At 47.8% G+C, this 27,677-nt stretch overlaps 1 protein-coding gene across 1 annotated transcript in view; it reads right to left on the minus strand.

Annotated features, from left to right (window-relative positions):
- The window catches only part of PYGB (glycogen phosphorylase B), a 53,507-nt gene that overhangs the window by 14,356 nt on the left and 11,474 nt on the right, over nucleotides 1-27,677 (minus strand). Inside the window, exons 2-10 of the mRNA XM_082359020.1 lie at nucleotides 20,955-21,056; nucleotides 10,523-10,601; nucleotides 8,241-8,344; nucleotides 5,374-5,505; nucleotides 3,546-3,657; nucleotides 3,171-3,253; nucleotides 2,214-2,357; nucleotides 1,603-1,695; nucleotides 510-656 (exon numbers count right to left, since the gene is read on the minus strand). Of these exons, the coding sequence (XP_082215146.1) occupies nucleotides 510-656; nucleotides 1,603-1,695; nucleotides 2,214-2,357; nucleotides 3,171-3,253; nucleotides 3,546-3,657; nucleotides 5,374-5,505; nucleotides 8,241-8,344; nucleotides 10,523-10,601; nucleotides 20,955-21,056 (996 nt within the window). The remainder of the gene's footprint in view (nucleotides 1-509; nucleotides 657-1,602; nucleotides 1,696-2,213; nucleotides 2,358-3,170; nucleotides 3,254-3,545; nucleotides 3,658-5,373; nucleotides 5,506-8,240; nucleotides 8,345-10,522; nucleotides 10,602-20,954; nucleotides 21,057-27,677) is intronic.

Here is a 27,677-nt window from a genome sequence, read left to right on the forward strand (position 1 = left end):
GTACAGGAAGAGATGGGGATGCTGCCCGCTGGCCCAGGCAGGGTGTAACCGCAGTCTACCAGTGAGAATAGCTACTCTTTCACCGAAAGATTAAAAAAATGAACTATAATCACACCTGAATTCTAAGTTCCCCTGTGCTTGTACCACTATCCTTTCTGTGGGTGACAGAGGAAAGACAAAGGTGATTTGTTTCCAAATCACCCAAACGCTGCAGTGATGTCTCAGGACAAAGGCCTCTGGCATTCCAGGAACAGACACTCACATCTGAACCTGCTCAGAAATGAGAAGACTCCCCACCACGCAGCAGGGGTCCAAGCGTGGGGACCAGCCAACAGCTCTGCCAAGTGACAGCCCCAGACCCCAAAGTCCTCTTCTTGAACGGCTATTCCCTTCAAGAAGTAAAGCACCTGTCCCGGGCCAGACGATCTGACGTGGAGGGCAGAGGAGGGCCCGTCAGAGCAGGGCAGCCCTCTCCCCTGCCCGCATCACCACAGGAAGGGCGTGCTCACATCCAGGTGCCTCTGGTTGATGGCGTAGACGATCTCCAGGTGCCGTGGCAGCAGCTTCTCAAACATGGACACAGGCCAGCGCTCCAAGGCCTCGGGCAGCACCGTGTGGTTGGTGTATGCACAGGTCTTCCTTGTGATTTCCCAGGCCTACAACATTCCAGAACACCCCAATGTTTTATTCAGAAAAAAGCAGCTCGTGGCCAGATGCCAAGGTGAGGGGAACGTGTAGGGTCAGAGGCAGGTGTTCAGATGCCACCAGGAAAGGCCCCGCACGGTTCTGCTCTCCGGGGCCCAGAACTTCCTAAACCCACAGTGAGCCCTGCGCCCTTCACTGTCCTGACGCGCCCCACGTGCACCTCACATCCTGACCCAGAGCACAAGCAGAAATGAGCACCTTACCTGCTACCTGGGAACCACCGCAACTTTCCTCTGTAAACCAGACAGAGCTCCAGGCAGCTTTGCTTTATTTCCACCAAACTGACTTCACAGCCACAGTCCAGAGAAAACTGGTAAAGTGTGTGGCCCTGCCCTCCGCTGGCCAGGGGTGAACAGGGTCTGCCCAGCCCCACCCAGAAGTGCAGCCCCAAACCAGAAAGGGGCTCTGGTGCTAAAAAATGGGGTAAAATGGTTTTATATGTTGATTTAAGTAAATGAGATCAACAAAATCCCACTAAAGAATCTAGGACCAAAATAAGTGAAGCAGGGAGAACAAGCCTATAAATGTGTAAACAAAGTATTTCTTTAAACTGAACACTTCTGGGTTTTTCACCACAATTCTAAGATGAAAAAACATAGGTGAGAAGCTCTCAGAAGTGTCGGAATCCTTTTCTTGTCTTCCAGAAAAACCACCCTTCTCTGGCCTTTAAACGGCTGCTCCCACTCACTGTGTCCTGCCCTTGGGAGAAACCCCAGACCCGCTCCTGGAACGTCCTTCTCCTCATAGCCCCGTCTTCCCAGGGACAACTTCCTTCTGTTGTCCCGAGGCCACCAGAGAGGCCTCCCTCTGCGTCCCAGGACCAGCTGTCGGGAGAGGCGGGGAGGTCACCCCGTGCCCCGGTGCTCGGGGACACTGCGCTCGGGCGCTCGGGCTCACCTTGTCCCAGTCCACCTTCTCCACGTCCACCAGGATCCGCATGAGCTCAGGGATGGCCAAGGCCGGGTGGGTGTCATTCAGCTGGATGGCCACCTGCGTTTACACGGGGTGACCCCTTCAGTCCCTTGCCTGCGTGTGCAGAACTGGGGTCCTCGGCTGCCGCCCCGAGGAGCCTGGCCATAGGGCTGGCAGCAGGAAGCGGACGGCGCTGCACGGGCTCCGGGCCCAGCATGGAAAGCCGCGGAGGAGCAGGGAGGAGGTCAGGGTGGAGGACCCGCAGGCCAGCCCCGCAGCACGCGTCCAGAGCCCTCCCCGCCTTGGAACGCTGCTCCTGCCTGACGGACACTGGCCGGTTGTGTTCAGATTACTGAACTGAGCCTGCAAACCGGCCGCTTGGCCCGACAGAGCCTTTCACAGCGTTCCCTGCTGCCTCGACGCCTCCTGAGGCCCAGGGCAGCCCTGGTCGAGGAGGAAGCGGCCTGGTCCCCGGGCACGAGGAGGCCCAGGTTGGGGAGTGGCTTCCCGCCCCGCCCCCACTGCAGCTGGAAGGAGGAGGCCCAGTCCGGGAACAGCCCGTCTCCGGCACAGCACTCACCCCTCTACACACGCACCTTGTCTGGGAACGTCTCGAAGGAGGTCCTTACGGGGTCGCGGCAGCCGAACTTGGAAGACTTGAAGCGCCGGATGATGTCTTGGAGGGTGGCGGCCACCACGAAGTATTCCTGCTTCAACCGCAGCTCCTTCCCCTCAAAGAACTGAGAACACGCGCGGCTCAGGCTCCACTGCATGGGCCCTTGGGGCCCCCGAACCCAGGACAGGGCCCAGGCTGGGGTGCGGCCCAGGGGTGCGATGCCTCGATCCCCGGTGCTGGGGCCGAGGCCCGGAAAGCAACCTCCCGGCTGCCTCACGTTCCAGGAGGCCTCACGCCTAAAGCATGAGACTCTGCTTGGAATCTCGGGGGGTGCTGGGGGAGGGCATTTTCTTATGAGCCTTTCAGCACAGGGCCCTTTGCACATATTTCCCTGATAAAATAAGAGAAACACACAACCCACAAAGATGGGCAACTCCTAAGGGCTCGTTTGGTGGCAGTGGATCATGTGGCTGAGGCCCCCGCCACACAAGTGGGGACACCCGCTAAGAGCGTTCCAAGCCATGACCATGTGGCGTCTCAAGGCGTCCCTGCAGAATAGGGACTGCTGGCCCCACGCGACAACGCGCCACCCAACTCTTGGGGAGCTGGCACCAGGTGCTGAAGAGCAGAAACGGCTGGACGTGAGGTCTGAGGGCTCCGCGGCCCTGCACTCGGCGGCCGTGTGTTTATGGGGAGGAGCGTAGGTGTGAGGCCAGGAACCTCCTAAGAGCTCCCCTGGGCGGAGGGCAAAGGAGGGGCTACCAGCACACAGGTGCTCCTGGACCCCGTCAGGGATGCCGTGTCCGCCCTCACTCTCGTGGCCTCACCTGACAAGCCTGAGGCCAGCACAGGGGCCCTTCTGGAGCCCAGCCCTGCAGGGGTGCTTCCTACACTGGAGGAACGGCGCAGACGAGGACCCCCCGCAGCAGCTACTCACGTTGTCGTTGGGATACAGGACTCTGGAGATGTTCTCGGCCAGGTTCCGGTCCAGGACCGCCTCGATGTAGCCGCCCACGTTGACTGAGGGCAGAGAGCGGAGTCAGGACCCACGTGCCTGCTGAGGCTCCCGCGTGCCCTGATCGGTCTGAGGGCAGCGTTCCCGAGCGGAAGGCGCCCCACAGCTGCTGCGCCGACCGGCCCACACGCCGCCCCAGGCCCCTGGCTCTTTCCGGAGGGCGCGGGGTCCCTGGGAAGTCCAGGGCTCACAGGGAACCCGCCCTCAGCCCTCCCGCAGTGGGGAGCCTCGTGGGCTGCGGGTGCAGACGGGGTCGGTCTGGGATCAGCCACCGGATGGGGACAGGAGGGGACGCACAGTCATGGAGCTTGAAGTCGTTGGGCGCCTTGGCGGACCACAGTCTCATGGTGTTGACGGTGTCGTTCTTGTAGCCCGGCACCGGGGTGTCGTACGGCATGGCCAGCACCACCTGCCGAGGGAAGACACGGTCCCCAGGCCTGGGCCACCTCCCCCCACGGGCTGGGGCAGCTCGGCCTCGCAGGAAGCGGCCCACCGGCCCGCCCTCCTCCGGCTTCGCTCCTTCCTCCTCAAACACACCCAACCTGCCCCGTGTCCCTCGCACCTGCAGCCCCGGCTCGCACACGTCCTGAGCCGGGAGCACCCGAGGCCGCCTCCGGTGGGCCCTGACCACACGCCAGGCCTTCTCTAGCTTTACCTTCGACACCGGCGTCGACTGTCACCTGGCTCCTCGGTAGCCCCTCCTCCCGTGTCCTCGGCCTCCCCCTCCACGCCTGCCCTCTTCTCACTCAACTCTGCGTGGGCGATTTCGGGACTCACCTAACCTCTCCCCACAGACAGCTGCTATTTCAGACCATCTCCCACGTCTGCGGCGAGGCTCCTCCTGTTGCCTTGACCTCGAACTTCAGCAAAACCAAAGCAGCCTGCACACTCCCTCCCGACAGAAAACACTGGACCTGCCCCCCACCCCCGTCCCAATCCCCATCTGTCCAGAAGCACCAGCTCTGCTCTTGCCGAGCACAGGAAGAGGTGCACAAGCCTCAGGTCACTTCCACCCGCAGACCCTCCCACGGGCTTCTCACACTCAGGCCTGCTCTCGGGGTGCTTCGCGTGCGGCTTCAGGAGGTGAAGGCAGCTCCAATGGCCACAAAGGACTGCGGGACCCCCGGGTTAAAGCCCCAGCATCACCCTTCCCTTCCCGTCTCCCCGCAGCCCTGCTCCGCAGCCCTGCCTGGCCTTGACAAGCCCTGTAAAGCACGTGCAACCTGCTCCTTCCCTCCCCACGGCCAGTCCCCCAGGGGAAGGCCCTCGCTGCATGGCGCCTGGGGTGCCAAGTGGTCTCCAGGCCTCCTTTCATTCATCTTCTACAAGCACACGCACCTAGAAAACCAGACCCCCTTCTCTGCTTTTCCAAATTAAATACAACTTATTCCGGCATCTTAGGCCACCAGCCTGCCCTGGCTCCACGAGCCCCAGTTAAGACTTGAATCTGGATGACTCACTTGACCCCTGTGACTCACAGGCTTGCCCTGTTTATGCTCTACTGCCCACATGGCTGCGGTGGCGTCTTTCTCACTTATTGCAACCCCCCCGCCGCCGCCCGCCCCCCGCAAGAAGCTCTCCTCCGCCCCCCGCGGTCTCTGAGCCCGGGCTGGACTCCGCGTGTGCACCCGCCGGTACAGCACCGCGTTCCGCCAAGCACTCGGTGCTCCTGCCCTGGCGCCCCCAGGGCCCAGCTGGGGGGCGGGGGTGCCGTGCCCCGTTGCACGGCATCCACCCAGCCGCCCCGCACGCCCAGAGCTCCGGCAGCTCAGAATAACCAGCGAGCTGCACTGAGAGCCGGGGCCACACGCGGGACCGGGAGCGAGGGGTGAGTGCCTGCCCCACGGGGACACGGGGCTGGTCCTACCCCCTCTCCTAGGGTCGGGGCGGTGGGGGTCAGTGCCCTGCCCCTCCCAGCGCCGATCCGCTCACCACGAGACACCGCCAGTCTCAGCCGACACGGCTCTCGTTAAACTATAGAGTGTGGCTTCACAGTTGGTGTCTGGACAGTCCCAAGCGGGGGGAGGTGGGTCCCACAGGGAAGCCCCAAGGGAAGCCGACGCGACAAGGCAAGTCGAGGGTCCCCGTGCTCAGCCCCCCACCCCCCAAGAAGCGCCCGTGGTACCTGTGTGTCCAGCCAGCACACGCCCTCGGGGCTGTGCTCCACTCGCCCGTAGAAGTGCACGGGCAGCATGTACTCCGGCCGCGCCTTCTCCCAGGGGTTCCCGTAGCGCAGCCAGTCGTCCGCCTCCTCCACCTGGAAGGGCGGCAGGTGAGGGCGGGGGAGACGGTCCCGGGCACTGGCGGACCCTGCCCTCCGCCCGCACTGGCCACACCATCTAGACGATGCTGCCCGGCACGGAAACAAAACTGCAGCCTATTTACAGCGCAAAGGTTTCCAATTCCGGTCAAGGCTCTGTTTAAAAATGAACACTTTGGACTGTTAAAGAAAAAACTCATATAAAATTAGAAGAATAAATCAAAGTAAAAAGATGTTAAGAATTGCTTGAATTCAGCAGTAAAAGGAAGAAGTCCTGGGGCACATCAATGGACCTCAAGACGTTACGCAGGGTCCACACATGACTCCATCCACGTGACGTGACCAGGACAGCCAAGTCACAGACAGAAAGATGGCCCTGTCTACACCACACGTCCAGGACGGCCAAGTCACAGACAGAAAGATGGCCCTGTCTACACCACACGTCCAGGACGGCCAAGTCACAGACAGAAGGATGGCCCTGTCTACACCACACGTCCAGGACAGCCACGTCACAGACACAGAAGAAAGTCAAGTCCCCAGAAAGAGCATCTGGGTCATGCTTTTAGGACGGTGACGTGGCTGAGGTTACTGCTTCGCTGTGCCCGTCTCCACAGAACTCCCGGCAAGACTGTCCTGCCTGGTGCAGGCAGATACTCATCACAGGACTGGTCCTGCCTTTGACCTCCTGTACGTTAGTGAGATTCCAACATCAGAGCCTGGCCGTCTCCACAGAGCAGTTCAATGAGCTGTCTGCAGAAGCAGCATCTTCCCAAGTACACGAGGCAAGGGGGTCTCCCTTCTGGAGCCCCTTCTCTGATAGGAAGGCTGGTCTGTGGACCCCGTTGGCCACCAATGCTGCTTTGTGACCACTGCCCACGTTTACTTGTGCTGAAGCTAAACTCCGCTAAAAGCATTCTGACTGAGCAGCTCCCCTGACAGAAGTGTGGGAGTTGGCAAGTTGACCACCGGCCTCTCATCCTAGGACTGTCTTTAAATTGTTATGCAAGATGGCAAGAGGCACAGAAACAGGGAACCGGAAGGAAGAAGTGTCTGTGGTCAAACAGATGGAAAGAGACAGAAACGACCACCCAAACCTTCCTCCTTATGACCGTAACACCCACCGGGCAGGGAGGAGCCGCAGAGTCTCTGTCTTACAAACACACACATCGCCTCAACTACGAAAGAGCTGGAATGGGCCACAGACCACACGTGTACAAAGGCTGGCTCACATCTGACAGATACACACACATAAATAACTGTGACTAGGGAATTCCCTGGCAGTCCTGTGGTTAAGACTGCGCACTTCCAATGCAGGGGGTGCAGGTTCGATCCCTGGTTGGGGAACTAAGATCCCATATGCAGCGCGGTGTGGCCAAAAAATAAAAAAAAATTAAGAAAAAAAAAAAGAACCGTGACTAAAATCACCCAGAAGGTGGCAGGAGGAAAAGTGCATTTCTCCTTTCAAGGTCAGAGGGAGTATTTCTATAAATTAACCAGTGGCTACAAATCTGTTTTGTTTCCTTTTACTTTTGGCCATACTTTTCTTGGCTAACGTTTTATTATGAGCGCTTTCAAACGCACAGAAATGCCAAGGAATTGACAGTGAACTGCACACCCTCCACCCAGGCTCTGTCACTGCTACCATCTTGCTGTACTTGATAACCACGTCTCCTTCCATCCATCCATTACTTTTCTGATGCATTTCAAAGTGAGCAGTTCATCCCAGACATCTGTCCACTCCTCCCCTGAACACTTCAGCAGGCATGTCATTAAGGACAGTCCATCACGTGTTTATTTTTTAGGTTAACAGACACACAGTGAAATGCATAAATCTTAAGGACAACATTGGTTGAGTTCTGACAATTGCACACACCTGTGTGACCCAAACCCCATCAAGACAGAGGACATTTCCGTCACCCCGATCATTAGCTTCTTCGTTCAGACTGTATGACTTTCCTGTTACCAGCTTTTTGATCCTAACTCCAGCCCTGCTTTATCTGTGACTTTTAGACCCCAAATTATTTAAACTATTCTCCACCCAAGTGGAAGAGTGCTGCCTTCCTTTTGGAAATGCCAAAGTGAGGGGAAAGGCCCACCTCACCTAAGAGGAGGAAGGTGGGACTGCATTTTGAATCCCCCGTTTACCAGCAGGGTCTTGACCGTGTTACTTCTCTGCCTGACGCTTTAGAATTGAGGCTCATTCTTCCTAAGAGCCACATTGCTTTGCAGAGTCCAGCCCCTAACCCCCAGGACGCCACCACCTCGCTGGTGTCAGAGAGTGAGGGCAGGTGGGAGCAAAGCCTGCAATAGCTGTTCTCCTAGCGACTCCAGGCCAATCCTCCTCTGCGGTGGGGGTGGGCTGGGGGGGTGCCTTCGCTCTGTGAGAGACAACAGAAAACAACACCAGCTGGTGGCGTCCTCAACCCACAGTGTCTCCTGCGAGACCCAGCTGGGCTCTGGCCCCAGCCCACCAGACGTCCTGTCGCCACACAGAAGCCGTGTGCAATGAGCACATGTGGGCGACGGGCCCTGCCGGCCGTGGGGACGATGTGGAAAGCACGGAGTGCCCAGAACTCCCAGCACTGCCCACCTGCCCACCTCCGCTCCGCCAAGGACCGGCACGCAGCCTCTCCAGGAGGAGCAGAAAGCCCAAAAGCAGAACCGACAGTGCCTGGTTATTTTCTCGTGTGCATGAGAGCTGCAAGTGAGCAAAGGAAGGAAATCGCACCCACCTGCCAGCCATTGACAATCTTCTGGTTAAAAATCCCAAACTCATAGCGGATTCCATAGCCGTACGCCGCCAGGCCCAAGGTGGCCATCGAGTCAAGGAAGCAGGCTGAAAGTCCAAATACAAAGAACTTCTTGGGATCAAAGACAATCAGTAGACCCAAGGCCTCTGGAGCCAAGGCCCAGACACCAAGTCAAGTAGGCGCCGGAGGGCCGGCCCCCAGGGCATCAGGCAGTGGCCCAGTGGTGACCGGTCACCTTCAGGTCTCATGAAAAGGAAAATGGAACCCCACTCTGATGCCCTTTGGCCTGAGAGCCCGGGGCCAGGCCAAGACAACATCCACACGGGGGCTACTTGGGGGTGTGGGAAGAGGGACGAACCCCACAGAGGACACTGCCAAACTCAGCTCATCTTAACACACTGTCCCCTCCTGCCAACGTTCTCTTAGGGGACCCTTACTCAGGCTGCAGGCCTCCCCACCCTCACACATTCTACTTGAAATCCAAGCAACACCACAAAACATCTCCCCACACACTGGTAAAGAAGGCACAGAAGCGGGGCCTGCAAATGTACATTTCAGCACCCACAACGCCAAATACCCAGGTGCCAAAGTGCCACCAGGGCCCCCGGAAGGTGCCGCCAAATGGAGCCCTTGTTCCGATCAAAGTGTCTTGAAAGCAAACCACCATGATTTGAATAAAGATTCAGAAGGCAGCCTTATTAAACTTGTGGATTAAAAAGAACACAAAATTTTAACAACGGAACACCAGCACATAAGATACATGCCAATTTACCAAACACGCACAGACCTGGGGGTGCCAGGCCCTCTGCTGAGGAGGAACGACAAGAAGACCCACAAACTAAGACCTGGGCTCTCGCTCTGAGGAAATCATTCTCGCAGGAAGGACGCCGCACGCGAGCTACCGCAGGCTGGGGGTGACCCAGGTCTGCACGGCGAGGGGAGCCGTGGAACCAGAAGGGCCCAGAGGAGTCCAGGGGGAAGGCCGGTGGTGCCGCCCAGTGGCAGGAAAGGTGCCTGGAGTGGACGCGAAGCAGCCTGATGCGGCCTGAGGACCCGCGGGGCGGAACGGCCCACGAGCTGACACGCCGGCCTCAGAGTGGGCGGCCTGGAGCTTCCCTCGAGCTTGGGGAACAGGTTCAGTTTTTACTGACTGAGCAAGGACTAAGTGGGGAGATGACCACGCTCAACGGAATGCCGTCAGGGCAAAGGGGACCGAAGCCCGAGGGGCTGCCCTCTGCCTGCCGGCCTGGACGCCGTAACGCCGTCTGCAGCGGGAAGCGACGGCTTAGCGTGGTGCGTGTGACCTCACCTTCGCAGGCCACACAGAGCCCGCACCCGCCAGTGGGGCATACACGGCCCTTCCCCTGGAGGCGGGGCAGGCCTGGCCAAGGGTTAACCTAGAGCCAGGTGCTGCTGTGCTGGACAGAAACATATGCTGCGCTTATAAGTTTTCAAGAATTTAACTTAAATTCTGAAAACATGAACACATACACACAACTCACCCAGATAAATTTTAGGGCATTTGCTCCCTTTACAAAATGACAGCTCTCAAAAGGGGCAGTAATGCAAAGTGTATTACTTTAGGGCCCCGTACACACAAGGGCAGCACAGAACTTGATCATCTCTGCTCCAGAAGCACTGTGCCCAAAAGCCTTGAAGGACATAGTGACATCAAATCTCACTGTGACTGCTGTTTCCACTTCCAAGTTCTTAACCCAGCTCCTTCCCCCCATAAAGGCTGGCGAAAATAATTAAAACAGAAAAAAAACCTACAAACTTCAAACTGGGTATATTCTCAAATAGGGTGGCCCAAAGGAGCAGTAGCTCCAAGAGAAACAGCTCTGCTATTTTAGAGCAATCTGTTTACTGTAGTAAAGCAGGAACAGTTGCTTTAAGCTGGGCTACATTCATAAATTGTGCGTGTGTGTTTCTAGCCCTCTGTCTTTCTCCCAGTTACTGGCTGTGGAGGTGGTTGGTATATTGCAAACCCCTTCTGGCACCAGTTCCCCAATACTGGCAAGCCTGGTCACCATAATTATGAAGCGCCCTTTGTGTGAAAGACAATATATAATTTGCATTTTTTTCCCCTACTGGTGGCAAAGATTTTGACCCGGAGGACACACTGTCCCATCCACTCTGAGGGACCAATCTATCCCCACGGACCAGTGCTGGGAGCATGGCTGATCTTGGCCTTGCCATGTGCTGCTCCCTGACCAAGGCACTGTGTCAGGAAAGGTCTGTCCTGGACAGGAGCCCGGGGTTACCTGCCAGCCTCCCCAAGCCTCCGTTCCCCAGGCCGGCATCCTCTTCTATTTCCTCCAGTTCTTCCAAGTCCAGCCCCAACTGTGAATAAAAACAGAGGTGACATTTTAATATTACTTAACATTTTCCCTCAGTGACAGGTGGAAAGATATTTAAATCTTATGAGCTTATATCAATCAAAGGTTAGAGTCTGCCTTATTTTAGACTTGCAAATACAACATTAAAATCTGGTGTTAGGATGCGGAGAAAGGGGACCCTCCTACACTGTTGGTGGGAATGTAAATTGGTGCAGCCACTGTGGAAAACAATATGGAGGTTCCTCAAAAAACTAAAAATAGAGTCACCATATGATCCAGCAATCCCACTGCTGGGCATATCATCTGAAAAAAACTCTAACTGGAAAAGACATATGCACCCCAATGTTCATTTCAGCACTATTCACAATAGTCAAGACATGGAAGCAACCTAAATGTCCATCGACAGATGAACAGATAAAGAAGATGTGGTATATAATCTACTATGGAATATTACTCAGCTATAAAAAAGAATGAAATAATGCCATTTGCAGCAACATGGATGGACCCAGAGATTATCATACTAAGTGAAGTAAGCCAGACAGAGAAAGACAACTATTATATGATATCACTTATACATGAAATCTAAAAAATAGTACAAATGAACATATTTATAAAACAGGAACAGACTCACAGATACAGAAAACAAACATGGTTACCAAAGGGGAAAGTGGGGAGGGATAAATTAGGAGTAGGGGATTAACAGATGCACACTACCATATATAAAATAAACAACAAGGATTTACTGTGTAGCACAGGGAACCATATTCAATATCTTGTAATAACCTATAATGGAAAATAATTGAAAAAAAATAAAACTGAATCACTTTGCTGTACACCTGAAACTAACACAATATTATAAACCAAGTATACTTCAATTTTTAAAAAACCTGGTGTTTAATCAATGCATGAAAATGAAAGCTTCCAGGTGTTTCAAAAGCTGCCGAATGACTTAAGAATTAACAGTCAAAATGAGACATGGTTTAATAGCCAGAGATATTTACTGCCGCGTTATTAACCTACTTACAGTGGTCAGATTATAACATGTATCCTAAAAAGAAGCCAATGCTTTTAATAACTCTCTACCTTCCCATGGTCTAATGATATTTACACGACATCTTTTAAAGCCAAAGCCTAAAAGCACTTTTCCTATCTATTACAACTGCATTCAAACAATCTTGTGAAACAGATATGGTAGGTTAAACATCAGAGAGAAAGCACCTGATTTAAAACCATTCAAGAATGCAGATCTTGGGGCTTCCCTGGTGGCTCAGTGATTAAGAATCCGCCTGCCAACGCAGGGGACACAGGTTCGAGCCCTGGTCTGGGAAGATCCCACATGCCGTGGAGCAACTAAGCCCGTGCGCCACAACTACTGAGCCTGCACTCTAGAGCATGCAAGCCACAACTACTGAGCCTGCGTGTCACAACTACTGAAGCCTGCACGCCTAGAGCCCATGTTCTGCAACAAGAGAAGCCACTGCAATGAGTAGCCCGCGCACCGCAACGAAGATTAGCCCCTGCTCAGCACAACGAGAAAAAGCCTGCGCAGCAACGAAGACCCAACGCAGCCAAAAATAAATAAACAAACAAATAAATAAAAGAATGCAGATCTTAAGGCTCTCAATTAGGATAGATGGATAATTTTTCCATTAATCTGGCTTTAGTGTATTAAACTTGACAAATTGCTCATTAATTACTTTTTTTTTTTTTTTGGCCATGCCACATGGCTTGTGGGATCTTAGTTCCCCGAACAGGGATTGAACCCTCACCCTCCACAATGAAAGCACAGAGTCCCAACTGGACTGCCAGGGAATTCCCTCATTCATTACCTTGATCAGTGTGGTTTCTAAACTTTTTGATTTCAGGAAGACCTAAAGAGTTACTGTTTATTGAGATTATATCTATCAATATTTATCAAATTCGAAATTAAAATGGAGAAATTTTTTGAAGTATATATGAATTCATCTTAAAAGAACAAACCCATTACATATTAACACAAACAACACTGTTTAATGGAAAATAACTATATTTTTTAAAACAACCAAAAAAAATAATGAAAAGGGTGGCAGTGTTTTACATTTTTATAAATCTCTTTAATGGCATTCAGTCTGTTAAGATATCACACACAATAGAGCCTCTGGAAAGCCTACTGTACATAGACTCATGCGAATAAGAATAAATAGTTCTGACTCAGAGGACCCCTTGAAAAGGTCTCAGGGACCCCGGGGATCTCCAGACCGCACTTTGAGGATCTGACAAACTGCAAAGGGTGGAAGCTAAGTTGTGAGAAAATTAAAAACATTAGTCATAAAGAAATGATTTAGTATCTATTAAATCAAATGGTATTAACACGTACAACAATCTGATTAAGATTTCAAAATACTGACTTCCAAATTTCAAATTTGAATTTCAAAATACTGACTCTTACAGCAATTTCAAAGAGTGTGTTCCACCAAAATATTTTGGGTGTGTGGGGGAGACAGGATGTACCTAATAACACGTTACCAGCTCAACATTAAGAAACGTGTTTAACTGCCACATTTTCCAAACTTGACGCTGGAACCTCTTACTCCTGACACGTCTCTTAGCTCAGAGACCAGACACTCAAGGAAGACAGGCCCAGGGTGCATGTGGGCAAGATGTTTTGTTCCTTTACGTTTTTACCTGGAATGTTGTAAGCACACCTCAGCCTAGGAAGGCAAATTTTGCCTTGATTTTGAGAGCATTCAGAAGAGGCACAGAAGTAGCTAATTGACAGAAAGTCTAAAACCTTCCTGGGACTTCCCTGGTGGCGCAGTGGTGAAGAGTCTGCGCTCCCAATGCAGGGGGCCCGGGTTAGATCCCTGGTCAGGGAACTAGATCCTACAGGCACGCTGCAACTAAGAGTTTGCATGCCACAACTAAGAGTTTGCATGCCACAACTAAGGAGCCTGCCGGCCGCAATTAAGACCCAGCGCAACCAAATAAATAAATAAATAATTAAAAAGGGGAAAAAAATACCAACCTTCCTAAAGTGGGCTTCGGAAACAAAGACGGAAACTGAGCACAACAGAGCTCTCTTAACAACCTGACTTTTCCTTATTGAGTTATAACCCACAGACCACAAAAGCGAACAAGTTGATGGTTTTTAGCATATTCACAAAGCTGTACAACTATCACCACTATCCAGTTTTAGAACTTCACCCCCCCAGAAAGAAACCCCCTACTCAGTAGCAGTCACTCCCTATTTCTCCCTCCCTCCCTTTTCTACTTTTTGTCTGTATAAATTTGCCTGTTCTGGACATTTCTTGTAAATGGAGACATACAATATGTGGCCTTTTGTGTCTGATTTCTTTCAATTAGAATACTATTTTCCGGGTTTATCCATGTTGTAGCCTGTGTCAGTACTTTTATCACTGTGTAGTAGTCCGCTGTATGGCCATGCCACATTGAAAGACATCTGGTTGTATTCATCTTTTGGCTATTATGAATAATGCTGCTATGAACATTCATGTACAATTTTTTGTATAGATGTATGTTTTCTTTTTTTAATTTTAATTTATTCGTGTATAGTTGATTTACAATGTTGTGTTAGTTTCAGTTGTACAGCAAACTGATTCAGTTATACATATATTCATTCTTTTTTAGATTCTTTCCTCACATAGGTTATCACAGAATATTGAGTAGAGTTCCCTGTGCTGTACAGTAGGTCGTTGTTGGTTATCTATCTTATGTATAGTAGTGTGTGTATGTTCATCCCAAACTCCTGATTTATCCCTCCCCCCCGCCACTAGAAGTATGTTTTCATTTTTCTCAATATAAACCTTGTAGTGGAATTGCTGGGTTACACGGTAATTCTATGCTTAACTTTTTGAGTAGTTGCCAGACTATTTTCCAAAGTGGCTCCACCATTTTACTTTCCTACAAGATGTGATGATGAGTTGCTGCCTCGGCATTTTACAGTATGACAGCCCTGCTCACACTCAGAGTCTGGGCATTTAGATAAGGACTCAAGCTGAGGATTCCCAACCCACGTTCCCACTTTGCTTTTCCCAGTAAAAATAACCTTTTAAAATAACCACTTAGAGTTGGGCCTGAAACCACCTTGTAAGTACTAAGTGCTTACTTCCCTGCTCTCTATCTCCTGCTTGCTGGCAACCTGGGACAGAGGACTGCCCTTCCCCACAACCCCCATTTCTGTAAGCAACAAGTCTTGTGACTTTACTTACTTTATGTGGGTGTATTGCAACTGTACCTTCAATCAAAGTGATCCCAGGGTGTGTCTTTCCCCAGAGTGGGAGCATGGATGCCGACCCCACGTGGGTGGCTTGTGCCTCCTCTTTCAGCTGGCCATAATTTGCATATTCTTAATTTAATACACTAGCTTCTCAACATAGCAGCATATGAGGGTTCCAATTTCTCCATATCCTCACCAACACTTGTTCTCTGTCTTTATGATTACAGCCATTCTAGTCGGTGTGAAGTAGTATTTCACTGTGGTTTTGATTTGCATGTCCCTGATGATTAATGACGCTGAGCAACTTTTCTGTCTGTCATTCTGTTATTTGGATGTAAGAGTTCTTAATACATTCTGGATACTAGACCCTTATCAGATTTATAATTTACAAATATTTTCTCCTATTTTGTAGATTGTCTTTTAACTTTCTTCATAACGTCCTTTGATGTCTTTTGTCCAATTTACCTATTTTTTTCTTTTGCTGCTTGTACTTTTGGTGTCATTTCTAAGAATCCATTGCCAAATCATGAAGATGTACTCGCATATATCCTAAGAATTTTATATTTTTAGCTCTTACACTTAGGTCTCTGATCCACTTTGAGTTAATTTTATATGTAGTGTGAGGTAGGGATCCAACTTCATTCATTTGCAAGTAGATGTCTAAGCGTCTTAGCACCGTTTATTTATTCTTTCTCTATTGAATTGTTTTGGTACACTTTTCCTTTAAAAAAAAAAAATCAATTGACCATATATGACACCAAAACCACAGGCAACAGGGACTTCCCTGACGGTCCAGTGGTTAAGACTCCGCGCTTCCAATGCAGGGTGTGCGGGTTCGATCCCTAGTCGGGGAATTAAGATCCCACATGCCACACGATACCGCCAAAAAAAATAAATAAATAAAAATAATAATAATAAAAAAATTTTTATTAAAAAAAAGCACAGGCAACAAAAGAAAACTGGACTTCATGAAAATCAAAACCTTTTGTGCATCAAAAGACATTATCGCAACTTCCCTGGTGGTCCAGTGGTTAAGACTGCATGCTCCTAATGCAGGGGCCCCACGTTCGACCCTGGTCAGGGAACTGGGTCCCGCATGCCGCAACTAAAGATCTCACACGCTGCAACGAAGATCCTGCATGTGGCAACAACGATCCCGCGTGCCGCATCTAAGACCCAGCACAGCCAAATAAATAAATAAATAAATAATTTTAAAAAAATCTACTATCTTAACCATTTTTAAAATTAATTAATTAATTAATTAATTTTGGCTGTGCCGAGTCTTAGTTGTGGCACGAGGGATCTTTGTTGTGGCATGAGGGATCTTCAGTTGCGGCATGCGGGATCTTTTTAGTTGCAGCATGCAGACTCTTAGTTGCGTCATGCATGAAGGATTTAGTTCCCTGACCAGGGATAGAACCCAGGCCCCCTGCATTGGGAGCGCAGAGTCTTACCCACTGGACCACCAGGGAAGTCCCTAAATAAATATTAAATAATTTTTTTAAAAAAGACATTATCAACAGAGTGAAAAGGCAACCCACAGAATCGGAGAAAATATCTGCACAAACTACATATCTGATAAGGGATTAATATACAGAATAGATAGAGAACTCCTAAAACTCAACTATAAAAACACCAAGCAACCCAGTTCAATAATGGACAAACTACTTGAATAGACATTTCTCCAAAAGAAGACATATAGATGGCCAATAAGCACATGAAAAGACACTCAACATCACTAATCTTTAAGGAAATGTTAATTAAAATCACAATGAGATATCACCTCACACCCATTAGAATGGCTACTATCAAAAAAAAAAGAAATAAAATGATAAGTGTTTGTGAGGATGTGGAGAAATTGGAACCTTTTACACTGTTAGTGAGAATATAAAGGGGTGCAGCTGCTCTGGAAGACAGTATGGTGGTCCCTCAAAAAGCGAAACAGAATCACCTTATGACCCAGCAATCCCACTTCTACATATACACACAAAAGAACTGAAAGCAGGGCTTTGAAGAGATATTTGTATATTCATGTTTAACAGCATTATTCACAGTATCTAAAAGGTTGAAGCAATCCAAATGTCCAAGGACAGATGAATGCATAAACAAAATGTGGTATATACATACAGTGGACTATTATTCATCCAGCCTTAAAAAGATTCTGACATATGCTACAACACAGATGAGCCCTGAAGATATTAAGCCAGTCACAAAAAGACAAATATTGTATGTTTTCACTTATGTGAGGTACCCAGAGTATCAAATTCAGAGACAGAAAGTAGAATGGTGGTGGTCAAGGGCTGGGAGAAGGGGAGAATGGGGAGTTAGTATATAATGGATATAGAGTCTCAGTTTTACAAGATGAAAGAGTTCTGGAGATGGACGGTAGTGACGGTGGCACAATGATACAAATGTACTTAATACCACTGAACTGTACACTTAAAAACAATTAAGATGGTAAATTTACATTATGTGTATTTTACCTCAATTTTTTTAAATTGGGAAAAAAATCAATTATAAATGTGACGGTTTATTTCTTGATTCTCAATTCTATCCCACTGCTCTATCTGTCTGTCCTTATGCCAGGACCACACCTGTAGCTTTGTAGTGAGTTTTGAAATTGGAAATGTGAGTCCTCCAACTTTGTTCTTCTTTCTCAAGATGTTTTAATTAATCCTGATCTGTTGCATCTGCATCTGGATTTTAAAATCAGCTTGTCAATCTCTGCAAAGAAGCCAAATGGAATTTTACTGGGGACAGCAATGAGTCTGTAGATTAGTCTGGGGAGTCTTGCAATCTTTATTTTTTTGGCAGCGTGGGTCTTTGTTGCTGCACGTGGGCTTTCTCTAGTTGCGGTGAGCGGGGGCTACTCTTCGTTGTGGTGCGGTGGCTTCTCTTGTTGCAGAGCACGGGCTCTAGGCACGCGGGCTGCAGTAGTTGCAGCACGTGGGCCCTAGAGTGAGTGGGCTTCAGTAGTTACAGTGCATGGGCTCAGTAGGTGCAGCGCCTGGGTTCTAGGGCACATGGGCTTCAGTAGCTGTGACACACGGGCTCAGGAGTTGTGGCTCGCGAGCTTAGCTGCTACACGGCATGTGGGATCTTCCCAGACCAGGGATCAAACCCGTGTCCCCTGCATTGGCAGGTGGATTCTTAACCACTGCGCCACCAGGGAAGTCCCTGCAATCTTAACATTAAGTCTTCCAAGCCATTAACAGGGGATGTCTTTCCATTTTTAGGTTTTCTTTCTCTCAACAATGTTTTATAGTTTTCAGAACAAAAGTTTGTGTCTCTTTTGGAAATTTGTTCCTAAGTATTTTATTATTTTTGATGCTATTTTAAATGGAATTGTTTTCTTAATTTCATTTTAGGATTGTTCATTGCAGGTATATAAAAATACAACTGATTTCTGTATATTGATCTTTATCCTGCAACTCTGCCGAACCCATTCATTTGTACTAATACATTTTTACTAGATTCCTTAGGATTTTCTAGGTCATGTCATCTATAAGTAGAGATAGCCTCCCTTCTTCCTTTCCAATCTGGATACCTCTTATTTCATTTTCTTGGCTAAATGCCACAGCTCCATCAGTACAATGTTGAGTAGAAGTGCTGAGACATCCTTTGGACAAAGCAGCAGGTTAAACACAAGCTGGGGACACTCTACAGAACAAACCCAGTTTCAACAAATACACTGCAAGGCAGACAAATTAAAAAAGAGGAAACGCTAATAGATTAAGAGAGATTTAAGACATATATTAACCAAATGCAACTAAGTTTCTGAACATACTATTTAAAAAAATTTTAAGGTGATCAGAGAAATTTGTACACTGCCTGAAAAACTGATATTAAAGAATTAATTGTTAATATTTTAGAGGTCATAATAGTATGACCCTATCTTTAAAAATATCCATTGAAATATTTACAAGTGAAATATTATATTTGACATTGGCTTAAACAATCTGGGAGTGGTGGGGGCATAAGGGAAACAAGACCGGCCATGACTTGGGCTTGAGGACTGGTGAAGCCAGGTGATGGTATGTGGAAGAAGTTCATCATAAGAGTCAACTCAATTTCCATATATAAACTTTTCTACAATAAAAAAATTTTAAATGTGTCCTTGATAGCTCAATCAGGAGATAGTGGCTTCTTCTGAATTTCTAGTTTTTAGTGTATCCCGCTCCCAGAACTAGCCCTGGGTGATGCAGTGGTAGCATGTTTTATTTTTGACACTGCACTGTCACTGGGGAGCCTGGAGGCAGGAAGCCTCCAGCCCTGCATCACTGACAGTCCCACCCACAGCATCTGGTACCCGCCTTGTGCCTGGAAGGAAGGCCAGGCAAACGTGTGCCTGAAGATGCTCAAGTTCTGTCATCGTGGAAACTTTTCAAACACAAGCTTAATTAAAAGCTAAATGGCAAGTGAAATACCATTTTTAGGGAAAAAAAGTGTACAATGTTTAAAAAGATATATGTCTCTCTGTATTTTCTAAGTTTCTACAATTAACATCTTGTTTGTGTAGTGAAAATTATAAACAGGGAATTCCCCGGTGGTCCAGTGGTTAAGACTCTGTGCTCTCCTTGCCAAGAGCCAGGGTTCAATCCCTGGTCGGGGAACTAAGATCCCACAAGCCCGCAGTGCGGCCAAAAAAAAAAAAAATTTGGCTTCAGGAATAATAAACAGCCATTTTAAGTAAATATTTTAAAAACATTATAAACAGATAATGCATATTTATGGTATAAACATTCCCTAAAATATTTACTATCTGTAAGAATTATATACAGAGAAAATGTTTCAAAAAATGAAATGCTTTATACGACTGTAAATTCCACTGTTCTGTGGTCCTTATAGACATGTTCTAACATTCATAGTCAGTAAATGAAACTCAAATGACAAATCACCTGGGAGGAAAACCTCCATCTTTTTAGATAACTGTGAGCCTAAGGTTCCTATTTGGGGGAGTCAATTTTTTTTACAAGTTTGTATTGTGCCAACTGAAACCACTTGCCCCAGATGCTTGGCTCCCCTAAGTCCTGGAGGGGAGACAGGAGCCCCTGTGATGCCAGGGCCTGACAGCTACAGGAGGCTCACACCACCCTGCTTCCAACAAAGCCCCCAGAGCACCTCCCACCCCAACACCAAAACCAAACAAAAGCAAAGGCAGGGGCAGGTGCTGGGGGAAGGAACGACTCTGGTGAGGACCCTTCCACATACGTGCAAAGGGCAGGGGTGCTGCCCATTCCCACTCTAGAAATCCTACACTGAGCGTCCGGTGTGGGAGGGAGACAGTGTCCACAAAGGGGGTACACAGACAGTAAACAGACACGGCCAATTCCAGCTCTGCCCTAAAACTGCAAATCAACTGTGAAAGGGTGAGGCCTCTGAGCAAACAACTGTCAAAGACGAACACTCAGGCAAAGGCAGTGTTTACTCTGAGTAGGGGACAAAGGGCAAGACCAGTGTCTTGGGGTGGGGGAGGGGAGCTGGCGGTGGGTCACTGGCTCAATAAAGTGGAGAGAAATGGGACGATACCAGCCATTTCTGCCACGTGGTAAACCCGCCTGGGGTTGGGGTACGGAGTGCAAAGGTCTAGAAGCGTCAAGCCTTGGCATCACAACGCACCCCAGTCCTTGACCTCTAGTGCATTAGCTCCCATCCACTTCTTTTTTTTTTTTTTTTTAAATTAATTAATTTATTTATTTATTTTTGGCTGTGTTGGGTCTTTGTTTCTGTGCAAGGGCTTTCTCTAGTTGCGGCAAGCGGGGGCCACTCTTCATCGTGGTGCGCGGGCCTCTCACTATCGCGGCCTCTCGTTGCGGAGCACAGGCTCCAGACGCGCAGGCTCAGTAGTTGTGGCTCACGGGCCCAGTTGCTCCGCGGCATGTGGGATCTTCCCAGACCAGGGCTCGAACCCGTGTCCCCTGCATTGGCAGGCAGATTCTCAAACACTGTGCCACCAGGGAAGCCCTCCCATCCACTTCTTGTTTTCTCCCCTTGAGCAGGAGTGTCGTCCACCAACCCATTCTCCCCGACGCCTGAGCCATTTCTCCCGTCCCAGACGGCAGCGCTCACCTCTGCAGGGCCTGGATTAAGACTCAGTGCCCACGAGAGGCCACCTAGCAGCCTGGCCCCAAGGACCCATACCTGATAGATGGCTTCGTCACAGGCGTTCTGAAGGCCCAGGTTCACCATTGTGTTCTGTAGTGTGCGGCCCATGTAGAATTCCAGGGAAAGATAGTAGATGCGCTGAGGAAGCAAAAGGAATCATCTTAGATTGTGCATTCCACCCCACACACGAGAAGATTCCGGTGCTGAGTAGACCTTCTTAGGGGCTTTGCTCAGTCAACCCTGCACTTACCTGCACATCCCTAAAATGGGCTCACTCCCTTCAGCCTTGGCCAACCTCAGCTTTCCAGGGGCAGCCCCGCTAGTGGGGGCCCTTCGAAAGTAGTCTGTTCACTGCCCTTCTGGAGTCCCCAGGGGGACGGAAACGAACCGCTGCCTGATGTAGGGAGGCAGGGCGGGGCAGTAGTGGGGAACAGACTCCCAGGACAGACAGAGCCAGGTCTGAGCTTGGCGGGGCCTCTTCCCAGCCACGCCCTCAAGGAGGAGACCACGTCGCTCACACAGGGTGAAACAGCCCTGCAGGATGAACAGCTTCTGATACCTGCACTAATAAGCACTCAGTGCAAACAGCACGGTCAACACAACGGGACAGACGGATGGACACGTCTACTTCCACCTGCTGACTGTTTGCTGGCTTTGGGGAACTGAGAGGTAAACCTCCGTGAAAACGAGGTGACGACCACCAACACTCGCTGGGAGCCACGCAGGGTTCAACACTTCCCGCACCTGGTGTCATCTGCCCACACGACCACCCAATGGGCCACGGGAGCCGGTGGCAGAGCTGAGATCTGGCCCGCAGAGTCCTGCTCTCATACAGGGCTCCATGCTGCCTCCAGCTGTCAAGAGTAAGGCCTTGGGACTTCCCTGGAGGTCCAGTGGTTAAGACTCCACGCTCCCAATGCAGGGGCACGCGTTCGATCCCTGTTTGGGGAACTAAGATCCCTCATGCCACACAGCACGGACAAAAAAATAAATAAAATAAAACTAGAACTCTCAAAAAAAAAAAAAAAAAAGAGTAAGGCCTTGATGAGAGAAGGGAAAAACGCTTCCCTACAGAAGAATTCTGATTAATAAACGCAGAAGGAATGGGAGGAATGGAAAACCACCATGAGAACAGCACAGTAACAGCTGCGCAGGTGACCACCGTGGCTCTAGGGACTGACTGGATATTCTGCACAGCCCTCCAAGTGTCTCCCCCCAAATAATCTTAATCACCGTGGTGGTTTTAGCAGATGCCCCCAAATTCTCTGGCAGCCTTCACTCCAGGAGGTGGTGTGGTGCGCAATCCCCCTCCCGTTGAGGGTGGGCTGGTCATGGCAGCTCCCTTCCGACAAATAGTCTGGAAAGGGAAAACTGCGAACTCACAATTCTGGATTGTGACGACACCTTCCCCACATGATCAAGGTTAACTTCACCAGTAACAGGTCGGGTGATATGCTGTCATGAGAAGGGGACCTCACCTCCACGGTTTTCTTTCCAAAACTCCCAACCCCAGACTGATGGTGAGAAGCATCGGTCAGACCCAAAGTTAGGGACATCTGTGGAAGTGCCTGACCAGCACCCGTCAGATCTGTCAAGGTCACAGAGGACAAGGAAAGACCAACAACCACTGCAGATAGAAGACTAAGGAAATAGGACAACTAAATGCCCTGAGGACCTTGGATTAGGTCCGGGACAGAGAAAGGCCATCAGAGGAAGAACTGACAGGAAGTGCTGAGCCAGAGCTAACTTCTTAGTTTTGATACCTGTGCTGTGGTCACTCAGGATGTTACCATTGCGGGCAGCCGTGAAGGGCACGTGGGCATGCTACACTCTATTTGCAACCCTCTGTCAATCTAATATTGCCTCTAAGTAAAAAGTAAAAGAGCAAAGCCAGGCCTTGAAAAGGTGTGTGTCTGTGAGCTGTGCACGTGCACGATGACGAGAGAGCACGTCTCGGTCTCAGGTGTGAATCCAGGGGAGAGTGTTGGCTGCGCTACAGTTTGACCTTTCCTATAAAATTTCCAAAATATACAATCTAAAAAATCTATTTTCCTATGGGCTGCAGAATGCAGGGAGAAGAAAGGCCTGGATTCCTTCTCCTCAGGTGGCCAGAGAGCTGCTGGGGCCTGTGCACTTCACGGAGACACCTGCAGAGGGCGACCTGCTGAGCCCCGCACCAGCAGCTTCGGAACCCACCATTTGGGCAGAGACACGCTGAAGGTGCTTTCTTACACCTTGTTTAGAATTCTGACCAGCAGCTGACCAGAAACATCTGAGGAAACCTGGTGGCCGTCTGCCAGCCAAGAGCCGTTTTAGTGGTGCTGCCCTTTGGGTTTTTCCAGCAGCATTCACACCATCACTTCACACTTCACTGTAGTTGTTCTTAAACTACTCTCCTCAGAACCAAGAAGCAGCCTGAAAGGATGGGCCAGGTAGAAAGAGGCTCCCAACTTGCAAAATACACAGGCAGGGGACCTATGTACATGGAGAGACATCCCATGTCAATGGACTGGAAGGCTTAACGTTGTGAAGATGGCAATAATCCCAAAATGTTCTACAACTTCAACACAATCCCTGTCAATGTTCCAGCTGGCTTCCTTGCAGAGTGACGAGCTGATCCTAGCATTCAGATGGAAATGCAAGGGGTCTGGAATAGTCAAAACAATCTTGAAAAAGAAAACAAAAGTGGAGGACTCACACAAATCTCAAAACTTACTATAAAACTACTGTCAGTGAGACTATACTGGCATAAAGAAGGACACACAGAGCAATGGAATAGCACAGAGAGTCCAGAATAAACCCTCACATTTATGGTCAACTGATTTCCAACAAGAGTGCCTAGATAATTCTGTGGGGAAGAATAGTCTTTTCAACAAATGTTGCTAGGACAACTGGATATCCACATGCAAAAGAATAAAGTTGGACTCCTCTTTCATACCATATGCAAAAAATTAATTCAAAATGGATCAAGAACATAAATGTAAGAGCCAAAACTATAAAACTCTTAGGAGAAAACATAGGGGTAAATCTTTGTGACCTTGGATTAGGCAATGGTTTCTTCTGACATGACATCAAAAGCACAAGTGAAAAAACAGATAAACTGGACTTCATCAACATTTAAAGCATTTGATACAATTAAGAAAGTAAAAAAGACAACCCACAAAAAGGGGGAAATTTTTTTTAATTGAAGTATAGTTGATTTACAATATTATATTAGTTTTAGGTGTACAACATGATTCACAATTTTTATAGATTATACTCCATTTAAAGTTATTATAAAATATTTCCCTGTGCTGTACAATATATCCTTGTAGCTTATTTATTTTATACATAGGGGTTTGTACCTCTTAATCCCCTACCCCTATCTTTCCCCTCCCCTCTTCCCTCTCCCCATTGGTAACCATGTTTTTTCTCTGTATCTTCAAGCCTATTTCTGTTTGGTTATATTCATTCATTTTATTTTTTAGATTCCACATATCAGTGATAACAAACAGTATCTGTCTTTCTCTGTCTGACTTGTTTCACTTAGCATAATACCCTCCAAGTCTACCCATTCTTCTTTTTATGGCTGAGTAATATGCCACTGTAATATACATATCACATCTGCTTTATCCATTCATCTATTGATGGACACTTAGGTTGCTTCAACATCTTGGTTATTGTAAATAATGCTGCTATGAACACCGGGGTGCATACTTTTGAATTAGTGATTTCTTTTTCTTTGGATGTATATTGTTTTATGAGTAGTATTCCACTGTGTATATTGACCACTTCTTCTTTATCCATTCATCTGTTGATGGTCACTTAGGTTGCTTCCATATCTTGGCTATTGTAAACAGTGCAAATATCTTTTCAAATTAGTGTTTTCATTTTCTTCAAATATATACCCAGGAGTGGAATTGCTGGGTCATAAGGCAGTTACACTTTTGAGTTTTTTAACGAACCTCCATACTGTTTTCCATAGTGGCTGCACCAATTTACATTCCCAGTGTAGGAGGGTTCCCTCTTTTCCACATTCTCGCCAACATTTGTTATTTATGGTCTTTTTGATGACAGCCATTCTGACAGGTATGAGGTGATATCTCATTGTGGTTTTGATTTGCATTTCTCTGATGATTAGTGATTTTGAGCATCTTTTCATGTGCCTGTTGGCCATTTGTATGTCTTCTCTGGATAAATGATTATTCAGGTCTTCTGCCCATTTACCAATCAGTTTTTTTTTTTTTTTGGATATTGAGTTGTATGAGCTGTTTATATATTTTGGATATTAACCCCTTATTGGTCATATCATTTGCAAATATTTTCTCCCATTCAGTAGGTCTTGTCTTTTCGTTCTGTCAATGGTTTCCTTTGCTGTGCAAAAAAAGCTTTTAAGTTTAATTAGGTTCCATTTGTTTATTTTTTATTTTGTTTCCTTTGCCTTAAGAGAAAGATCCAAAAAAAACTGCTAAAATTTATGTCAAAGAGTGTTCTGCCTGTTTTCTTCTAGGAGTTTTATAGTATCTGGTCTTACAGTTAGGTCATTAATCCATTTTGAGTTTATTTTTGTACATGGTGTGAGGGAATGATCTAATTTCATTCTTCTACATGTAGCTGCCCAGTTTTCCCAGCACCACTTGTTGAAGAGACTGTCTTTTCCCCATTGCATATTGTTGCCTCCTATGTCCTAGATTAACTGCCCATTAAGTGGGTGTGTTTATTTCTGGGCTCTCTATTCTGTTCCACTGATCTATGTGTCTGTTTTTGTGCCAGTACCACACTGGTTTTTGTTAGCTTGTTTGTTTTTGTTTTTTTATTGGAGTATACTTGATTTACAATGTTGTGTTAGTTTCAGGGTGATTCAGTTATACATATATATATTCTTTTTCAGACTCTTTTCCCTTATAGGTTATTACAGAATATTGACTAGTTTCCTGTGCTATACAGTAGGTCCCCGCTGATCATCTATTTTATATATAGTAGTGTGTATATGTTAATCCCAAACTCCTAACTTATCCCTCCCCCACCCCCCTTACCCCTTTGTTAACCATAAGTTTGTTTTCTATGTTTGTGAGTCTGTTTCCTTTTTGTAAATAAGTTCATTTGTATCATTTTTTTTTAAGATTCCACATATAAGTGATATCGTATGATATTTGTCTTTCTCTGTCTGACTTACTTCACTTAGTATGATAATCTCTAGGTCCATCCATGTTGCTGCAAATGGTATTATTTCATTCTTTTTTATAGCTGAGTAATATTCCATTGTATATATGTACCACATCTTCTTTATCCATTCATTAGTCAATGGACATTTAGGTTGCAGTATCATACTGTTTTGATGACTGTGGCTTTGTAGCTTTGTGACTGTAGTCACAGCGTGATACCTCCAGCTCTGTTCTTCTGGGAGAAAATATCTGCAAATCACATAGCTGGTAAGAGATCTGTATCAGGAATATATATATACAATTCAATAATAAAAAGACAGCCCAGTGGTAGGTTGGGCAAAGGATCTGCACAGACATTTCTACAAAGAAAATACAAATTGCCAATAAGCACATGAAAAGATGCCTAACATCATGAATCATAAGGGAAATGCAAATCAAAAGCACAATGAGATACCACTTCACATCCACTAGTACAACTATGATCAATAAGCCATCAGATAATAACAAATGGTTAGCAAGGATCTGAAAACCTGCTGATGAGAATGTAAAACGGTGCAGCTACTCTGGAAACCAGTCTGGCAGGTCCTCAAAAGTTAAACAGTTTACCATTTGGCCCAGCAATTCCACTCCTAGACATATACCCAAAAGAAACGAAACCCTGTGTCCACTAAAAGACTTGTATTTAATAGTCAAAAGGTGAAAACAACTCAAATGTCCACCAACTTATGAATGGATAAATAAATGTGGTATATCCATACAGTGGAATATTATTCGGCCATAAAAAGGAATCAAGTACTGATAAAGCTACAATGAGAATGAACCTAGAAAACATTATGCTAAATGAAAGAAGCCAGTCACGAAAGACCACATATTGTATGATTCTATTTATATGGAATATAGGTAAATCTACAGAAACAGAAAGTAGATTAGTAGTTGCCTAAGACAGGCGGACAGGGAGTTTAGGGTGGGTAACAGCTAAAAAGCGTGGGGTTTCTTTCTGGGGTAATGAAAATGTTATAAAACTGACTGTGGTGATGGTTGCACAACTCTGAATATACCCAAACCACTGAATAGGCTGTACACTTTAAATGGGTGAATTGTATGGTATCTGAATTTTATCCCAATAAATATTGTATGTAAGATAGAATACTTCCAGTTGTAAAGGTGGTAGGCTAAAAATGTCTCTGCCCACTTCTCCCTAAAACTCACTGACCCTAGGAAAACAGAGGTGGAAACTGAGGGAGGCAGAACTCAGCTAGAAACTGACCCTTGTACCACTTCACCACCAAGCTGCAGGGGAGGGACGAGGGTGACTGTCCACTGCTGGTCTCTGCCTTCTGAGGCCGATGAAAGGACAACGCACTTCACACTCACATGCGTGCACACTCACACACCCACACGTGTACATGCATTCAAACCCACGGCGCACACTCGCTCACACCTGTGTGCCCGTGCGTGCACACACACACACACACACACACACACACACACACATCACAAAACTGGGAACCAGGAGGGGCTGCTCCCTCCATGCTGCACACAGCAGGCCCTGCCCCATCATCCAGCTGCAAGCAACTGGCTCAGGAAGAATCCCCTCCACTCAGAGATGGAGCTC

This window comes from Balaenoptera borealis (genome assembly GCF_965194805.1).
Source record: "Balaenoptera borealis genome assembly, chromosome: 16".
NCBI classification, from domain to species: domain Eukaryota; kingdom Metazoa; phylum Chordata; class Mammalia; order Artiodactyla; family Balaenopteridae; genus Balaenoptera; species Balaenoptera borealis.